At 38.2% G+C, this 16448-nt stretch overlaps 2 protein-coding genes across 4 annotated transcripts; one reads left to right on the forward strand and one right to left on the reverse strand.

The window, feature by feature from the left end:
* The first annotated feature begins 2121 nt into the window (after positions 1 to 2121).
* On the forward strand, positions 2122 to 3512 carry LOC131004559 (peroxidase 16). Its single transcript, XM_057931270.1, has 3 exons — positions 2122 to 2477; positions 2559 to 2756; positions 2832 to 3512. Exons 1-3 carry the CDS (start codon positions 2268 to 2270, stop codon positions 3387 to 3389), a joined length of 966 nt encoding a protein of 321 aa, XP_057787253.1. The 5' UTR covers positions 2122 to 2267; the 3' UTR covers positions 3390 to 3512.
* Positions 3513 to 12302: 8790 nt separating this feature from the next.
* On the reverse strand, positions 12303 to 14876 carry LOC131004599 (uncharacterized). 3 transcript variants are annotated; one of them, XM_057931308.1, is made up of 3 exons: positions 14101 to 14876; positions 13076 to 13284; positions 12303 to 12994 (listed from the first exon to the last, which is right to left on the reverse strand). In XM_057931308.1, exons 2-3 carry the CDS (start codon positions 13280 to 13282, stop codon positions 12518 to 12520), a joined length of 684 nt encoding a protein of 227 aa, XP_057787291.1. In that variant the 5' UTR covers positions 13283 to 13284; positions 14101 to 14876; the 3' UTR covers positions 12303 to 12517. The 3 variants fall into 3 exon arrangements, with proteins under 3 accessions (XP_057787291.1, XP_057787292.1, XP_057787290.1); XM_057931309.1 differs by lacking the exon at positions 14101 to 14876 and adding an exon at positions 13357 to 14007; XM_057931307.1 differs by having other exon boundaries at positions 12303 to 13284; positions 14101 to 14726.
* Positions 14877 to 16448: the final 1572 nt, after the last annotated feature.

Consider the following 16448-nt stretch of genomic DNA (forward strand, 5'->3'; position numbering starts at 1 on the left):
TTTAATGACTTTTTTGTTGTTTTTGGAAATTGAAGCGTGGAATGGTCTCTAAGAACAAAGTTGGCTTCTAGCTCTATTACAGTTCTTATTTGTTTTCAGTGGGTGTGTCGATGCTATGTTGTATATTTATTAGTAATTATTTTGTTATTTAAAAAAAAAAAATCTACTTTAAATCTCACTTGAAAAGATATCTACTCTTAACATATTTAATGGGAATTGCTACTTGGGAGTTGGAACGTTATAGTCCTAATTTTTCTTCTTGTTACTAGACCAACTATCGTTTACTAATTATAAAGATTCTGTTTTCAGAAAAGAAAAAAAATGCAATCCTTAGTGACGTGATGATACTGGATACTGAATTAAATACAATCGTCGTCCCAATTGGTCCACTTAATATTTCCTCTATTATATATGTTAATTATTCTTTGTATAATGTATATCAGAATTTGAAAATGCAGCTCCAGCTGTCTTATTTATAGCTATTTATAGCTCATTTCACATTTTTTTACCGTCAGCATAAACGAAGCAAATGGAAAGAAGAAACATATTTGTCTCTGAATCATTCATTATATTCTTATACTATATTTTGTCTGGCTATTTAGACGAATCTAGACTTTACCAATTCATACATGAGCATGTCAAATCGTGGCCTCTTCAATTATCAAGCTACACACAGAAATCGTATAAGCGTCTCGTGTAAATTATGTGAACAATAATTATATATAAAAAAACAAAAAATGTCACTATATATAACTGTTATCCACAATTTCAGCAATTTGATTGCAGCATTATTATTATAAACAGTTAGCAGCCAGCCAGCTGAACGTGGATATTTACATCCTGCAAGACTCCAATTTGAGTATATTACTTCAGACTAGCAATAGTAAAGATACTTCCTTCTTAAATTGGACATTTCTCTTTTCTAAAAAAAAAAAAATTGGACATTTCTCTCTCTCTCTCTCTCCCTCAAAGCAAATAAAAATCTAAAAGATTAAGCCCACGTTTGGTTGGGTGTTTTTAGAGGTTGGAAAGGAATTCAGTTAATTGAATCCATTACTTGATGTTTGATTTGAGTAATGAGTTAATCATTACTCTTACTTGAGGGTAACCTAATCACCCAATTTGTTACCCCTCAAAATAGAGGGGAAACAAAAGAAAGGGAATCCCTTACTAATGATTCATTTCCATTGTTAAATCAAACACTCAATAAAAGTAATGATTATTGTTACAATTCCACTCTTTTATTTGATTCCATTCCTCTACTTGAACCAAACGAGCACTAAACCAATAACAAAAATAAAACAATTATCTCATCATATGGACACCCAAATTACCATGTGCACCATGCATTTAAAATACTGGCATTACTAATGTTATCTCGCATTTAATGTCATCAGAGATGCTATCAACGTACATCTCGATCAAAATGTATACTAACAATTAAATTAAGAGGCAACATCTCATTCTAACCAAAAGTATATACCAATAAGAAATCATGATCATGCTAGCTGTTAAAAATATAGAAATAGTAGCTATTTTTAACTATTGTGTCTTTGCTCACTTACACGATTTACATAGATTTTGTGTGTAATCAAAATCCATTTAATAGTGTAAATAACACTATTACATGAATTTATATGAAAATATTAAATTTGTGTTACATGAATTTTGATTATATAAATTTTTTGTGTGTAAATCATGTAAGTCATGTATAAAAGCGTAATAGTAAAAAGCGACTATATATTAGTTCCATACTTTTATCTACATGGTTACAATTTTCTTTGCTATATGAAAAAAGCTAGCATTGGATATTGTCTCTTAAATTAATTTTGCTTCCTTCTATCTCAATTTTCTACAATTTTTCTTGACTTCTTCATGATTTCCCTTCTTAAAACCTACAGTCAACCACACGTTTTTTCATGCAAGAAGTCCATGTGCATTTGCACAAAATGCAGCATCACATCTCAAAGAGTAGCACAAAGTAAGCATAATGACTGAGTAAAAACAATTACAGCCTAATACCAATGATTTAAAGCAATTATCAATCTGATTAGTCAGCGCTAAAACAGAATTTAATATGATAATTAATAATATAATGAGAGGACAACCCTCCCACAATCCAACCGAAATGAACAAGTTGCATAGTCTAACAGTCCAAAAATCATAACAAAGATTTTCATTCTTGTAATTTGTCAGTTATAAATAGGCCTCTCCATCTCCCACCAAACCACACCACAATCTTGCATGTAAAAGACAACAACAACAATATGAGGAATCAAACACCATTACTTTTGCTTCCTCTCATTCTTGCCATCCTAACCACCTCCGCCACTGCTCAACTAAGAACCGATTTCTACAGAAACACATGCCCCAATGTCGAGTCCATTGTCCGGGCCGCCGTGCAGAACAAGTTCCGGCAGACTTTCGTCACCGCTCCAGCCACCCTCCGCCTCTTCTTCCACGACTGTTTCGTCAGGGTACGTACTACTACTATACAAAATGATTCTCTTTTTAGAAAAGCTAGTTTAATTCTTGTTGGTTAATTTGTTTAATTGCAGGGATGCGACGCCTCCATTATGATAGCCTCGCCTAACGGGCAGGCGGAGAAGGACCACCCCGACAACCTTTCGCTGGCCGGAGATGGTTTCGACACGGTTGTTAAGGCCAAGGCAGCTGTGGACAGCAACCCTCAGTGCCGCAACAAAGTTTCATGTGCTGATATTTTAGCATTGGCTGCAAGAGATGTTGTCAACTTGGTAACTATTCTATTCTTGCGTAAATTCAACCTTGTTTTATTAGTTATAGCATTAATTAATTAAGTATATGAACAGGCTGGAGGTCCAAACTACCCAGTGGAACTAGGAAGAAGAGATGGTAGAATTTCTAGCATAGCCAGCGTCCAACGCCGTCTACCCGGACCGGGCATGAATCTGGACCAGCTCCGGTCCATGTTCGCTGGGCACGGGCTCGACACGACAGATCTGGTGGCATTATCAGGGGCGCACACGATCGGTTTCTCCCACTGCAGCCGGTTCTCGAGCCGGGTGCGGCCCCGGGTGGACCGGTCGCTGAACCTGCAGTACGCGGCGCAGCTGCAGCAGATGTGCCCCGTGAACGTGGACCCGCGCATCGCCATCAACATGGATCCGGCGTCGCCCAACAACTTCGACAACGCCTACTTCAGAAACTTGCAGGGCGGGAGGGGCCTCTTCACGTCGGATCAGGTGCTCTTCACCGACGCTCGCTCCAGGAACGCCGTCAACCAGTTCGCCTCCAGCAACGCCGCCTTCTTCCAGGCTTTCGCCACCGCCATGACCAAGCTCGGGAGAGTCGACGTGCTCACTGGGAACAAGGGTGAGATTAGGATTGATTGCACCAGGCCTAATTAACCACCTCTCAATATTCTTTTTTTATTTTATGTATTGCCTTTCCATCAAATAAATTTAAGGTAGTATTTGGATTTTGGACGTGTGTTCGATTAATTTCATCAAATAAATAAATTCATTTCAGAATTGGAGTACCTTTTATTAGTGTATAGATAAGAATGTGAAAGTATTGCAACTAGGGATGGCAACGGGCCGGATCTGGACCGGGTCTGGCCAATATCAGATCCAGATCCATTTTCATATACTAGATCCAGATTCAGATCCAGATCCAGATCCAGATTCGTCAGATCCGCGAGTCCACGGGTCCAGATCCATGGATCTACTATTTTAAATTAAATTAAAAAAATTTCACAAAATCAACAACACCTAATTTCCATCATGAAAAATATAACACAAAATACTTTTATCTAATTACTTTTAGTTTTTATTCTTTTGAATATAATTTATTTATTATTTTTAATTTAGTTAATATTATTAGTAAACTAAATATAAAATATAAAATATATATATATAATAAAACGGATCCACGGGTTGGATCTGGACCGGATCCGGATCTAAAATTTCAAGATCCAGATCCAGATTCGTTTTCAAAACTGAGATCTAGATCCAGATCCAGATCCGTCGGGTCCAAAAAATTGAGATTCAGATCCATAAAAACGGATCTGGACCGGGTCCAAGATCCACTGCCATCCCTAATTGCAACGGGACCTTTCCATCGCCAAATAATTTAATTGGTTCATGTAATTCAGGGGTTAATTGCATAAAATGTCACCAAACTATGCTATTTGTATCAAATTTGTCACTAAACTTTAATTTGTTTCAAATTAAATACTAAACTTGTATTTTGTATCATTTTAGTGTTTAAATTCAAGTTTTCAAATAAACTTATTCCATGTGGCTATTAAAAGCCACGTAGTCATCTCCATGTAAATCAATTAATTAAAAAGATTTGACATATCATTTTTTTTATATATAAAATAGAGTAAATAAAAGAAAAACAAAAAATTGGGGACAAGTTGAGAATAAATCCTCAGATCGAAAGGCGTAAACAACTGAGAGTACTTATGAAAAGCCAACTAAACTACTATTGATTGGTCCAACGTGAAATTATGTCAATTCCTATCAATTAAAATATGCAGACTAGAGAGAACTCATTGTTTTGGATGCATTTACTGAACTAATAGGAATTTGACATTAAACTGTCATGAAAATACTTGACTTTCGTAGCCATGCTCAGGCAGATCGCAATACTATGTTAGAAAAACTACATGCTTTGAGAAAATTATATGCCTCTTCTAGTTGTTTCAATATCTCATTGTTGTACCTTTAATCTATTTTTGGTGAAGAAACTCATTGTTCTACTCATAAATGGCATCTGTTTAAATAAATGCTAAAGATAGAGTTCAAGTTTGCAAAGGCACAACATGTGTTTGATGAAATGTCAGAATGAAAGTTCAAACATGGAGATGACTACGTGGCTTTTAATAGCCACATGGAATAAGTTTATTTGAAAACTTGAATTTAAACACTAAAATGATACAAAATACAAGTTTAGTATTTAATTTGAAACAAATTAAAGTTTAGTGACAAATTTGATACAAATAGCATAGTTTGGTGACATTTTATGCAATTAACCCTGTAATTCAGCTTAACTTAACATTTCCTTTTTCTTTTGCGAATCAGATCTCATTCATACTTCACCTTTTAACCAAATTAAATATCTCAAATTATACATAAATACAATTACATATTCAAGTTGTTGACTTTTTAACGAAAATATCCCGAAATATACATTATTATAACGAAATGTCTAAACTATCACAAAAACTAGCAAAATATTCTAAAATTTAATTTCTAGTGACGAAAAGGTTACATGCCTCATCAAAATTCTTAAAGAATTATCAAGCGAACGACGTTTCTTTGATGTTAGCTCATATTTGTGTTAAAATCCACGTCATTGTCTAATTATTCATGTAATCTTTCCATGATCAGAAATTAAATTTGAAACAGTACTAGTTTTGTTAGATTAGTGATGGTTCGAGTATTCAATTTTAATTATGTTAATTCAGTATATTTTCATTAAAATGTCAAAAGTTCGGGATTTGATTGTGATCATTGCATTCGATTCAAATAGAGTGCTTTACTACGAATCTTTAACTTATTACAAAATACGAAATACTTCACTTGTCCCTCTAAAAGTAACTCATTTCTATAAAAAATAACAATTAATTCTTTGAAAAGATATTTAAAAAAAAAAAAAAACTCTTAGAAAGATATAGAAACCTTAATTTTTATTCAATATATACATTTCTTAATATTGGTTTTTTTTTTTTTTTTTTGATCGGACAAAGTCATGTTAGATGTTAGTAATTAGTTCTCCATCCACTCCAAGAACCACCTTATCTCTCCATTCACCAAAATCCACCTTATATCTCCAATCTCCAAAATCGCTCCCAAGAGGGATCGAACCCAGGTCACTTCACTTAAGTGAGGACCCGGTGGCCAGTGGGCTAAGCCCCCTGGTTACATTTCTTAATATTGGTATAAAAAAGAAATGAGCTATAAGAGCATCCACATCGCCTTACTCGATCTCCCCTACTTAAGTAAGGGCGAGATCGAGTAGGCCGATGCAGCCAGCCTCTACTCGAGTATTACTCGAAGAATCGAGTAGACTCGATTGTTGTGTTTTATATTATAATTCAATTCTTGTGTTATTTTATATTTATTTTAATGTTACATGCGTTATTAGGGAGGCACTTTTTTGGTGCAAAATGAGGCACATTTTCTCAAGCTGTGGAGTGAAAATCTATTAATAAAAATAATACAAAAATTAATATAATATTAATGTAATTTTAATTTTAAGTAATTGTATTATTTAAATTTGGACAATTAAATTTAAATGAAAAGTATAAAAATCAAAATTAAAAAAATCAAGTAGGCTATGTAGAGGCTAAAATCTACAATTGAAGTTGACGTCTGCACGTCCGGATAGATTGGGCACTAGCAACCTGTCAACACAAGAACACGTAAGAGCCCTAGGTTGAGCACCGGGTGGGGGTGTCGACCGTAGAGCCTCCGACGCTCAAGTCAGTATCGGAATAGCAAAATAGAATGATAAGAGAATTGAAATAGAGAGAAAGGCAGGCTGGAGTATGCGGTGACTCCAGGCTGTAAGCGGCGTCGGAGGGTGGAAACGGTGACAGTGTGTTGTGATAATGGAATATAGGAAGCGGAGATGGGCCAAGTTGGCTAGGCGGCGCAGTAGAGTAATCAGCCTGGCGGCAGAGTGGAGAGAGAGTTCAAGAAGTAGAGAGCAAGTAGGATTTTTCGTCGTCTCCCTTGTAACCTAGTCAGTCTGTCTATATAAAGGGCAGCCAGCCGCTAGGGTTTTACAAGCTGACTTTATCCGTCCACGCTTTCCACTTCCAAGTTGTTGCGATTTGGACGGGATCATAAAGATTCATCCTTTGACTGTGTCAGTTTGGCGAAAGATATTTTTTAGGGTTGATGGCTAGGTCATGTGACTTCGTCAACAAGGTGGGCGGTAACCCTTGGGCCGGATGTGATACCTCCAGCCTGGTTATCGATTCAAGTTGATCTATAGCTTCTTGGGCTAGATGGACCAATATGCTTGACTGACTGGGCCTCTTAGGGTCGTGCCAGATTGGCGAGCTAACTTGATGGGTTTGGGCCAAGTGCGATTTATCCAACCGGACTATTGAGACAAGTTGGACTTGAAATTTGTCGGGCTGGATTGACCGGGCTGTTTAGCTCATTGGTCCAACTTGAAAGATTAATTGGGTTGGATTGACCAGGTTGCTTGGCTTGTTGAGCCAGCCTGAAGTGCTGATTGGATACGGGTCATGTTGACGAATTTTACCCACTACAGTTAGCCCCCCACTCTACAATTAGAATTTTCTAATTGGAGAGTCATTATAGCTATTCCGTAGAGGTGAATGTCTCGGAACGTCGGGTTGTCTCAGTTGGTATAACCAATCGGTTTGTAGAAAAATTCACGTCAGTCTTTCAAAATGATGTTTCACGTCAGTCTTTCAAAGTAGACGGCGTGGACAAGTTCGGATTTTTAAATGCCAGCTTGTAAATATGTGAGTCAAGTTGGATCGGTTTGCCAACGTGAGATTTGGTACTTCATAAGCTTGGAGTGATTGATCAATTTTGAAGTTTTTTTTTTTTTTTTTTCTTCGAAATACAGCTTGTAGAGCTTTGGAGCGCTTCACCAGCTTGGGGGTTTCTTTTCCCCTTGTTCTATTGAAATTTGGAGCTTGATAATTTAAAATAGGTGAATATCTTCCAGCTTGGATTTTTTTTTTTTTAGACAGCCCCAGCTTGGCTCATTGTCGACATAACTATTTGCTCCAGCCTGTAAGCAATCCGTTGAATTCAATTTTCCAATGGGCTGATTCCAGCTTGGCTCGCGAAAAGAGGAGGGACGATTCAAATAGGCTATGCTCCAGCCTGGCTCGTTTGTCAAAATGATTTGTTGCTCCAGCTTGGAGTTTCGAATTAGGTGAATTTTTAAACTACTCCAGCCTGACCCATTTGTCGAAAATTTATTGTATTTGAACAAGGCCAGGCTGGACTTTGATTTCGTTTGGTTGTCCAAGTTGGAATCGACTGATATTAGCCAACTTGTCATTTGCGTTTGACTTGGGCGAGTTGTGTCCCACCTTGGAGTGCTAACTGATTATATAGTTTCATGCAACATGTCGACTTGGGAGTATTTTTACCAATCAAAATCTTCTAATTGTAGAGTTGTTGGCTCTGAATTGTCCAAACACAATAATTGAAGTCGAAGCAAGTTGGAATTCATTAGATTTGGGTCGTACTGATTTCTACCAATTGTGGCTATCTCGTTGATTGTTCCAAGCTGGGTGGTTCCTTTGACTGGATGGCTAGAGATCAAAGGTCTTGGACTCTATGTTGTGATGATGATTTCTTCCTTATAGATCCAGGTTGACGTTGTCCGTGTAGGTGAGTCATCATTAGCGGCTTGTATCTCGCAGGCTGAGACATGTAGATTTGAGGTTGGTGGCTGCACTCCGGAGAGTTGCCTACATACCTCTTGCGAGGATCAAGCCTAATGTAGTTCTTGGGTCGGACTGAGCTCCGTAGAGCCATGCTCCGTAGAGTTGCCTACATACCCTTTGACGGGATCAAGTCCGATGTAGTTCCGACTTGGCCTGGGTAAAATTGTTAATAACAGTGTGGAAAAAATTATAAACGTAACGAAAAAAATAAATAATCGAATGGAAAGTTTAGAAATGATAAGACCGAAGATGGATGGCGTTCCAGCTGTTGCTGATGTCGCGCCCATCTTTGTCCTGCAGCTTGTAAGCGCCATTGCCGAACACCTTGGTGATCAAGTATGGACCTTCCCAAGTTGGACCCAACTTGCAAGCTCCGATCTCCTTGGTGTTTTGGAATACATGTCGGAGTAACCAATCGCCCAGCTTGAACGTCCGAGTGCGAACATGCCGATTGTAGTGTCTGGCGACACTCTGCTGGTAGGATGCAAGCCGTAGTCTTGCCGTATCTTTCTTTTCATCCAGTGTGTCTGCTTGGTGAAGATCGGTGATGGCTGTATTGATCTTCCTCCCACTTGATTTGTGCCCATGCCTTGGCGAGGACATCTTCCATTGTTCTACAAGGGTATTTGGTGAGGTCTTTGTAGAGGTCCGAGTTGGGCAGGAGACCCTTTCGAAAGGCAGTGATCGCTGTCTGGGTGCTACAATTTGTAATGGACACCTTCTCCTTGTTAAATCGACCTATGTAGTCTCGAAGGGACTCGTCACGTCGTTGGATCACGGCGTAAAGATCCTCTGATATCTTTTCAAGTTTCCTGCTACTAGCATATTGCTGCACAAATATATCGGTTAGTTGAGCAAAACTTGAAATAGAATAATTGGGAAGGTGAGTGTACCACTGGAGGGCCGGTCCTGTCAAACTAGAACCGAACCCCTTACACATGCAGGCCTGCCTCAATTCACGAGGAATTGCTGCAGTGAACATCCGTTGCTTGTATTGAGCTATGTGGTCGATCGGATCCGTTGTTCAATCAAACATTTGCATGATTGGAAAGTTGAACTTGACGGGCATTTCAACTAGAGCAATTTCATCCACAAACGGCGAGTCGGCGTAGCAATTCTCTGAGCTTTTGTGGATGGGTGCCGGGACACCAGGAATCCGTTGGATCAGGGCCTCCATTTCGGCCAACTTTCTTGCCAGGACCTCGTCTCTGATTGCATACGGGCCAATCGCGGTTGGTTGGGCGAATTCATTCCCAAACAACTGTTCTTGGGCGATCTTCCTCTGACTGGGTCCGTCCGCCTGTTGATTGGGTTGGCTTGGCGCGACCGCCAGGTTGGGCCCCAGTATAGTAGGTTGTGTGCCTCCTACGACGGCATTGCTCATTGCTATGCCCGGGGTGGTGAAGTTGGTTCGGGCGAGTTGTCCTCCGATGGTGGTTGTTCCATCCTGTCGGAGTGTTCCTGCATTCAAAGTAGCACGGCCTGGATCAGTCAGGTTACTAACGACATTGCGGTTTCTTACCGAAGATGACGGATCCGTCATGAGATGGTTGGATCTGTCCTTGCGAGTGATCGGTGTATCTCCCAGGGGTTGCATGGAAGACACTTGGGCTCGGAAGCCGGGAGTTTCGATGATCTCGATAGGCTCCATGGCTTCGAGACGGTCATACAAGTTGGCGTTCTCCTTTTCCAACTTCTTGCACCTCTCCCGTTCCTGATTCATCTGTTCAGTCAGTGCGGCGATCTGGGCGGCTAGGTCAGCCTGAGTAGTTTGAGCAACCACGTGGGGTGCATCAGGAGTTTCAGATCCGTCGCGACCGTCAGACATGATTGATGCTTGTAGAGATATACGGAAAGTGCGTTGATTAGCTTGATTGCTAGGGCCCCACGGTGGGCGCCAAATTGTAGAGGCTAAAATCTACAATTGAAGTTGACGTCTGCACGTCCGGATAGATTGGGCACTAGCAACCTGTCAACACAAGAACACGTAAGAGCCCTAGGTTGAGCACCGGGTGGGGGTGTCGACCGTAGAGCCTCCGACGCTCAAGTCAGTATCGGAATAGCAAAATAGAATGATAAGAGAATTGAAATAGAGAGAAAGGCAGGCTGGAGTATGCGGTGACTCCAGGCTGTAAGCGGCGTCGGAGGGTGGAAACGGTGACAGTGTGTTGTGATAATGGAATATAGGAAGCGGAGATGGGCCAAGTTGGCTAGGCGGCGCAGTAGAGTAATCAGCCTGGCGGCAGAGTGGAGAGAGAGTTCAAGAAGTAGAGAGCAAGTAGGATTTTTCGTCGTCTCCCTTGTAACCTAGTCAGTCTGTCTATATAAAGGGCAGCCAGCCGCTAGGGTTTTACAAGCTGACTTTATCCGTCCACGCTTTCCACTTCCAAGTTGTTGCGATTTGGACGGGATCATAAAGATTCATCCTTTGACTGTGTCAGTTTGGCGAAAGATATTTTTTAGGGTTGATGGCTAGGTCATGTGACTTCGTCAACAAGGTGGGCGGTAACCCTTGGGCCGGATGTGATACCTCCAGCCTGGTTATCGATTCAAGTTGATCTATAGCTTCTTGGGCTAGATGGACCAATATGCTTGACTGACTGGGCCTCTTAGGGTCGTGCCAGATTGGCGAGCTAACTTGATGGGTTTGGGCCAAGTGCGATTTATCCAACCGGACTATTGAGACAAGTTGGACTTGAAATTTGTCGGGCTGGATTGACCGGGCTGTTTAGCTCATTGGTCCAACTTGAAAGATTAATTGGGTTGGATTGACCAGGTTGCTTGGCTTGCTGAGCCAGCCTGAAGTGCTGATTGGATACGGGTCATGTTGACGAATTTTACCCACTACAGGCTATATATCAAGTAATCTCAATGCGACCTCCATACTCAATGTGGTTCCCTCCTATCAAGTAGGCACCAATGCGGATGCTCTAAATAGCGGAAGGGATAAAATAATATAATAGATGATCCTCGTACACAATATCACTTACAAGCGATTTAAAGACCTTTTCGAGCGGCAGAAGGAATTTAAAATAAAAATACAATGATGATTGGGGCCTATAAAGTTATAGGCCGAGAGCTTACATCAATAAGGCCCAAATATATAAATGAATTTTGTCTAAATTTAATTTATGCTCTTTTACAGCAGCAACCCTGATCAAGTGAATTTGAGGCAAGGAAAAGGTGGATAATTACGTGCAATTGCGGAATATGCAATAAAAGCAAGGAAATGAAGAAAAGAATATTATACTTCTCATTTGGAAACTTCGAAGCAATTAGTAATATAGAGAAGGGAGTTCAAGATTGAAAAAAAAAAAGTCCATGTGAATATAAGTGAAGATCTTAAATCAGAAACAAGAAAAGAGATATCGTGCTGAGCAGAGAAACAAAAGATGTATATGAAAATGAGACCATGCACTTTCCAATCCTATTGTGCAACTGCTTCAGATATAAGCGCAGTTCAAATCGACAAGGCCAAACAACAATAATAATAATAATAAAATAATGACTTATTGAGTCAAATGGTCGATCGAGTTTAATTTATATATTCTCGTATCAAAATTAAAGTTCATGTCCAATTCATAAATTGACTAAAAATTTATGTATTTACGTATCAATTTTTCTTAATTTAAGGGAAAAGATGCAGATCTATCCTATAGTAAAGACCCTTATAGCGTATTGCTCTCCATAGTCGACATTGGATCAAATAGATCCCCGAAGTCCGAAAAATCAAATACGCTATAGGGGTCTCTATTACAGGGGTGAATATGCACTTTTTCTCTTAATTTAATTACCTTTTTAGTATCAAAATTGGAATATCCATATCCATACAAAAATCAAATTCAAAAGGAGTAGATGGACTCCAATATGGTCGACTCAAACAAATTATACTAGTATAAAAATGAGCCTAAAAACTGATGGAATCTAAACACTTTTAACTACGTACAGAAGTAAGCGTTAGATAGTTTATACAAATTATTGGAATCTACAAACAGCAAGTGCTCCAACGATGAATGAATCTCAGCATGTTAGGTTAAAAAATCAGAAAACAAATAGCAAAGAATATGAAATTGTGGAAGGCGATCACGTTCTATTCAAGCTGAGATCCTGCAGCAGCCAATGCGGCCGCGTAGTTTCTTGATACACGCTCGAGCTGCTCATCGCGTTATCCGTTTTGGTGGAGGAAGAGGAAGCAGAATCTTGAATCTCCGATCTTCCTTTCCTGGTGCAATGCCCGATGCTCAGCGTGAGCTCCACCTCCACCTCGTCCATCTTTTTCAACCCATCATCATCATCATCTCCAAATGGAGGCATGCTTGACGATGGGGTGTTCTCGAGATCGAACTTGATGGGCCTTGGCGCCTTCTCTGCTGCGCTACTTTGATTTGTATATTCCTTTTCAAAACTCTGTTTGGATTCTGTTTCTGTTTGACTATGATGGTGATGCCTAATAGTAAACTCGGATACGGTTGTGTCTGTCTCCTTTCGTTGTTTTAGCCCGTTTTCGATTTCTTGCATCACCTTCCTCTGCTGATTGTATAGCCTGTGCAGCTCCTGCACCTGAAAATTTGGATCACAATGCTTGAGTTGAGCATAAAACCAAAGTGAGAGAATTTGGAAGTGGGATATGTATGTTTGTACCTGGTGCTTGAAGAGTTGTTCTTGCATAAGCATCTTCTTCCTCATCGACTCGATTTTGTGGGATTCAAGAATCCTATCCATGGAAGGAGGATTCTTCACTGTGAGCAGACAGCCTTGTGGTTTTGGATGGCAGTGATGAGTGATCACAGCAAAGTTGTTGTTTCTAGTCAACGGATTTATTATCGGATGCTCAAATTTGGTTGTCATGCCTAAAAACAGACAAAAGATTGTGGCCACTTAGATTTCAACAAAAAAAGAAATACTAGAAAAGATTAACAAACTATCTCAAAAACCACATCATTAGTGGTAGCAACATGTCCACAGATTGTCAAGAGAGAGAAGCAAGTGGTGTTAAGCTTGTGGGAAAAGGGACTAATTATTTGAGGATTTTATAGTACTAAACAGTATATTACAACCTCATGCAGACTTTGAAAAGGATTTATTTTTTAATTTTTATTTATTTTGTTGTGTCTTTTCGAGAAGGGATTCTTCGCCTAACTATGCTTGTTATCATCATCGATTCCTTTCATGGGATTTTGAGTTAGTGTGATGAGAAGATAATGTATTAAAACCAGTGGTCTTATCTTAAAAATTAGACACCTTTTGAAGTTGTTGTACACATGAAAAAAAAAGGTCAAAAAGAGAGGCTTCGAATTCTTTTTTCATGTGTCATGTAATGGATTCCAGGAGTGATCTAATTTCAACTACATTATTTTCAAACTCAAATTTAGATTTTCTTGAATCAAGATAACATTTGCAGAATTACTAGATCTGTCTGTTTTTCCTGATATAGAAAATTCCATACCAATCATGGAACTATAACTGGACACACACACACACAGAATATATGGTGAAAGAAACATTCCACAACATTAATGAACATTATACTACAACTTCATTTTCAAAGAAATCATAATAATAGAAAGAAAAAAAAAAACTCCGCAGCATGAACTATATATATCATGTTGCATTCATCTTCAATTCAAGAACTACAAGATCAGAATGAAGAAAAAAAACATCCATACCTGGAAATGGACGTCGAATTCGGCTATGAATTTCATTGCATATCTTCAAACAATGATCATCTACACCTTCAAATACTTCACAAGATTTTCTTTGTTTTTTTTCTCAAGAAAACCAAATGAATCCCACTAGCCAACAAGCGAAGCCAGCCAGCTGATCATCATCTTGCCACAGAATTCATCCAAATGGCAAGCCCACGTCGAATTTCGGACAATACAACTCAACAAAAAAGAAAAAACTTATGTTGTTGTGGAGAAACAACAAATGAAAATCTAATGGCTTATGACAAGATATGTATATGGTGTGTTTGAATAATCCAACCACAGCAATCTCTTAGCCTGGCCAGGATACAAAGTCCTATGCCTCTTTCTTTGGAGAAACAACAAATCAAATAAAAAATCATGGGATTTCATAAAATAATTAAGGTTGACAGGCTGGATTTGGGTATGAGCATGTGTTGTGTATGAGAAAGAAAAGAGAAGATGAGTAGCTGTTGCTAGTTATATAATATTAATTGTGTTTAGTTTAATCTGTGCATTGTATTTAGAAGTGTTGTGTTTTAGGAAGATCAGTGCAGGGACCCCACTTTCAGAATCATCAAGAATATGTAATGGCTGCAAATACATACACAATATATGTATATGTATATATATATTAATGTGTGTGTGTGTATCTATATATACTTGCTAAAATTCAGCCAATGTGAGCCTGTGAAATAAATATTCCAGGCAGTTCTTTTGCTGCAGGATGATGAGAATATGGTGTGGAAAAAAAAGCTGCTGCAAGAATTTAAAAGAAAAAAGGATGATGATAATAATAATAAAGGTGGAATATTGAATTGAAGAAAAAGGAAAGTTGGTTTTTCTTTTTGCAGACAGTATAAACCCCTTTCTATTTTTTTGGCGTCTGATTTTTTTTTAGTGGTGGGATAATCTGGTTGCAGCTTTTGCTGCTGTTGTAATACATTGTTTAATCAAGTGAATATGGCGTTCTCAATAATGTGGGATTTCTTTCTTCCCACATTTCCAGATTCATATTGCATTAATTAATTTCGAGTAAATACGAGATCTTTTATTACAAATTATTTTAAAAGGAAAGTGCATGTTATGCAGTCATTGAAAATGAAATAAGTTGAATTTTGACATAATCATGTAAAAGAATATAAAATGTGAGGCAGGCAACTTATTTCGTCTTTTAGTAGGAAACCAACCAAGACGAGGGCTAATAGATTAAATCAATCTTAGCCCACCTTGTGATCAATATTTTAATAAAAAGGTATAAAATAATAGTTATACAACAGATAATGGAATCATGATAAATGATTAAGGGTGTGATTGGAGATAGGAAATAATATAAAAATAAATTAAAGAATAATTATCATCGAGATTTGAGATTAGGGGATGAGAAACTTCCCACTCATCCGCTTCGCTCCAAAAACTAAAGCTCCAAATCTTATCAGTCTCTCTAATATTATAAAACCCAAAAATGGCTTCTTCTTTTTTCAGAAAAAAAATAAATAAATAAGAATCTATTATCCCGCTCCATGCCCTTTCCCATGCTTGGGACATATTTGTATCATTGTTTTTAATTGTTCACATCTTAATACGGATTTCAAGCTAGCTCAATTACTAATCCTACTATTGGGAATATAGCAATAATCGTATCTATCTTGGTTTTGGTGTGGGCGTGGGGATTATATCTCTATTTGGTATAATATTAATACAAGGATGGTGCAATATCTGCTACGTTCGATGAATTAACATTTCTTATAAATTAGACAAATTTGATATATTTTCTCATCCAATAGAAACGGTAGGCGTTGAAGTTATTTTTTTTTGAAGGGGATAGGCGTTGAAGTTATGATGCAAGACTTGGAATCATTGGGTAAAAATAAATCCATTTATTTATTTATGAAATTGCATCGAGTTCAATGTGGAGAAGTTAGATTCTTTATGTATCTGTTAAGTAAAGATATGAAGGAGATCATACTTCAGCAGCTTCTTTAAATTCGATTACAAGATTTCAGATTTTGAATTTCTTTTAATACATATTTTGTTCTTATTTTTGTAGAAATTATATCCTTTCTTTATCTGCGGATTAAATTTTTACTTTTTCATTATAATCTTCGTGCCATCAACAAGTACAATAAGCAGTCAAACAAGAGATTATTTAGGATAATCCCACATCTGAATATCTGATTTAAGTTAATCATCCCAAAAAGTATAACATGGGAGATTCACCTGTTGATAACAACATTTATGAACTGCACCAACTTCTTGAATACTGATCAAAACGGAGCCAAGATCATTGGAGATGCATTGAAATGAGGAATAGATCTCAAATCTAATAA

This window comes from Salvia miltiorrhiza, chromosome 1 (assembly GCF_028751815.1).
Source record: "Salvia miltiorrhiza cultivar Shanhuang (shh) chromosome 1, IMPLAD_Smil_shh, whole genome shotgun sequence".
NCBI classification, from domain to species: domain Eukaryota; kingdom Viridiplantae; phylum Streptophyta; class Magnoliopsida; order Lamiales; family Lamiaceae; genus Salvia; species Salvia miltiorrhiza.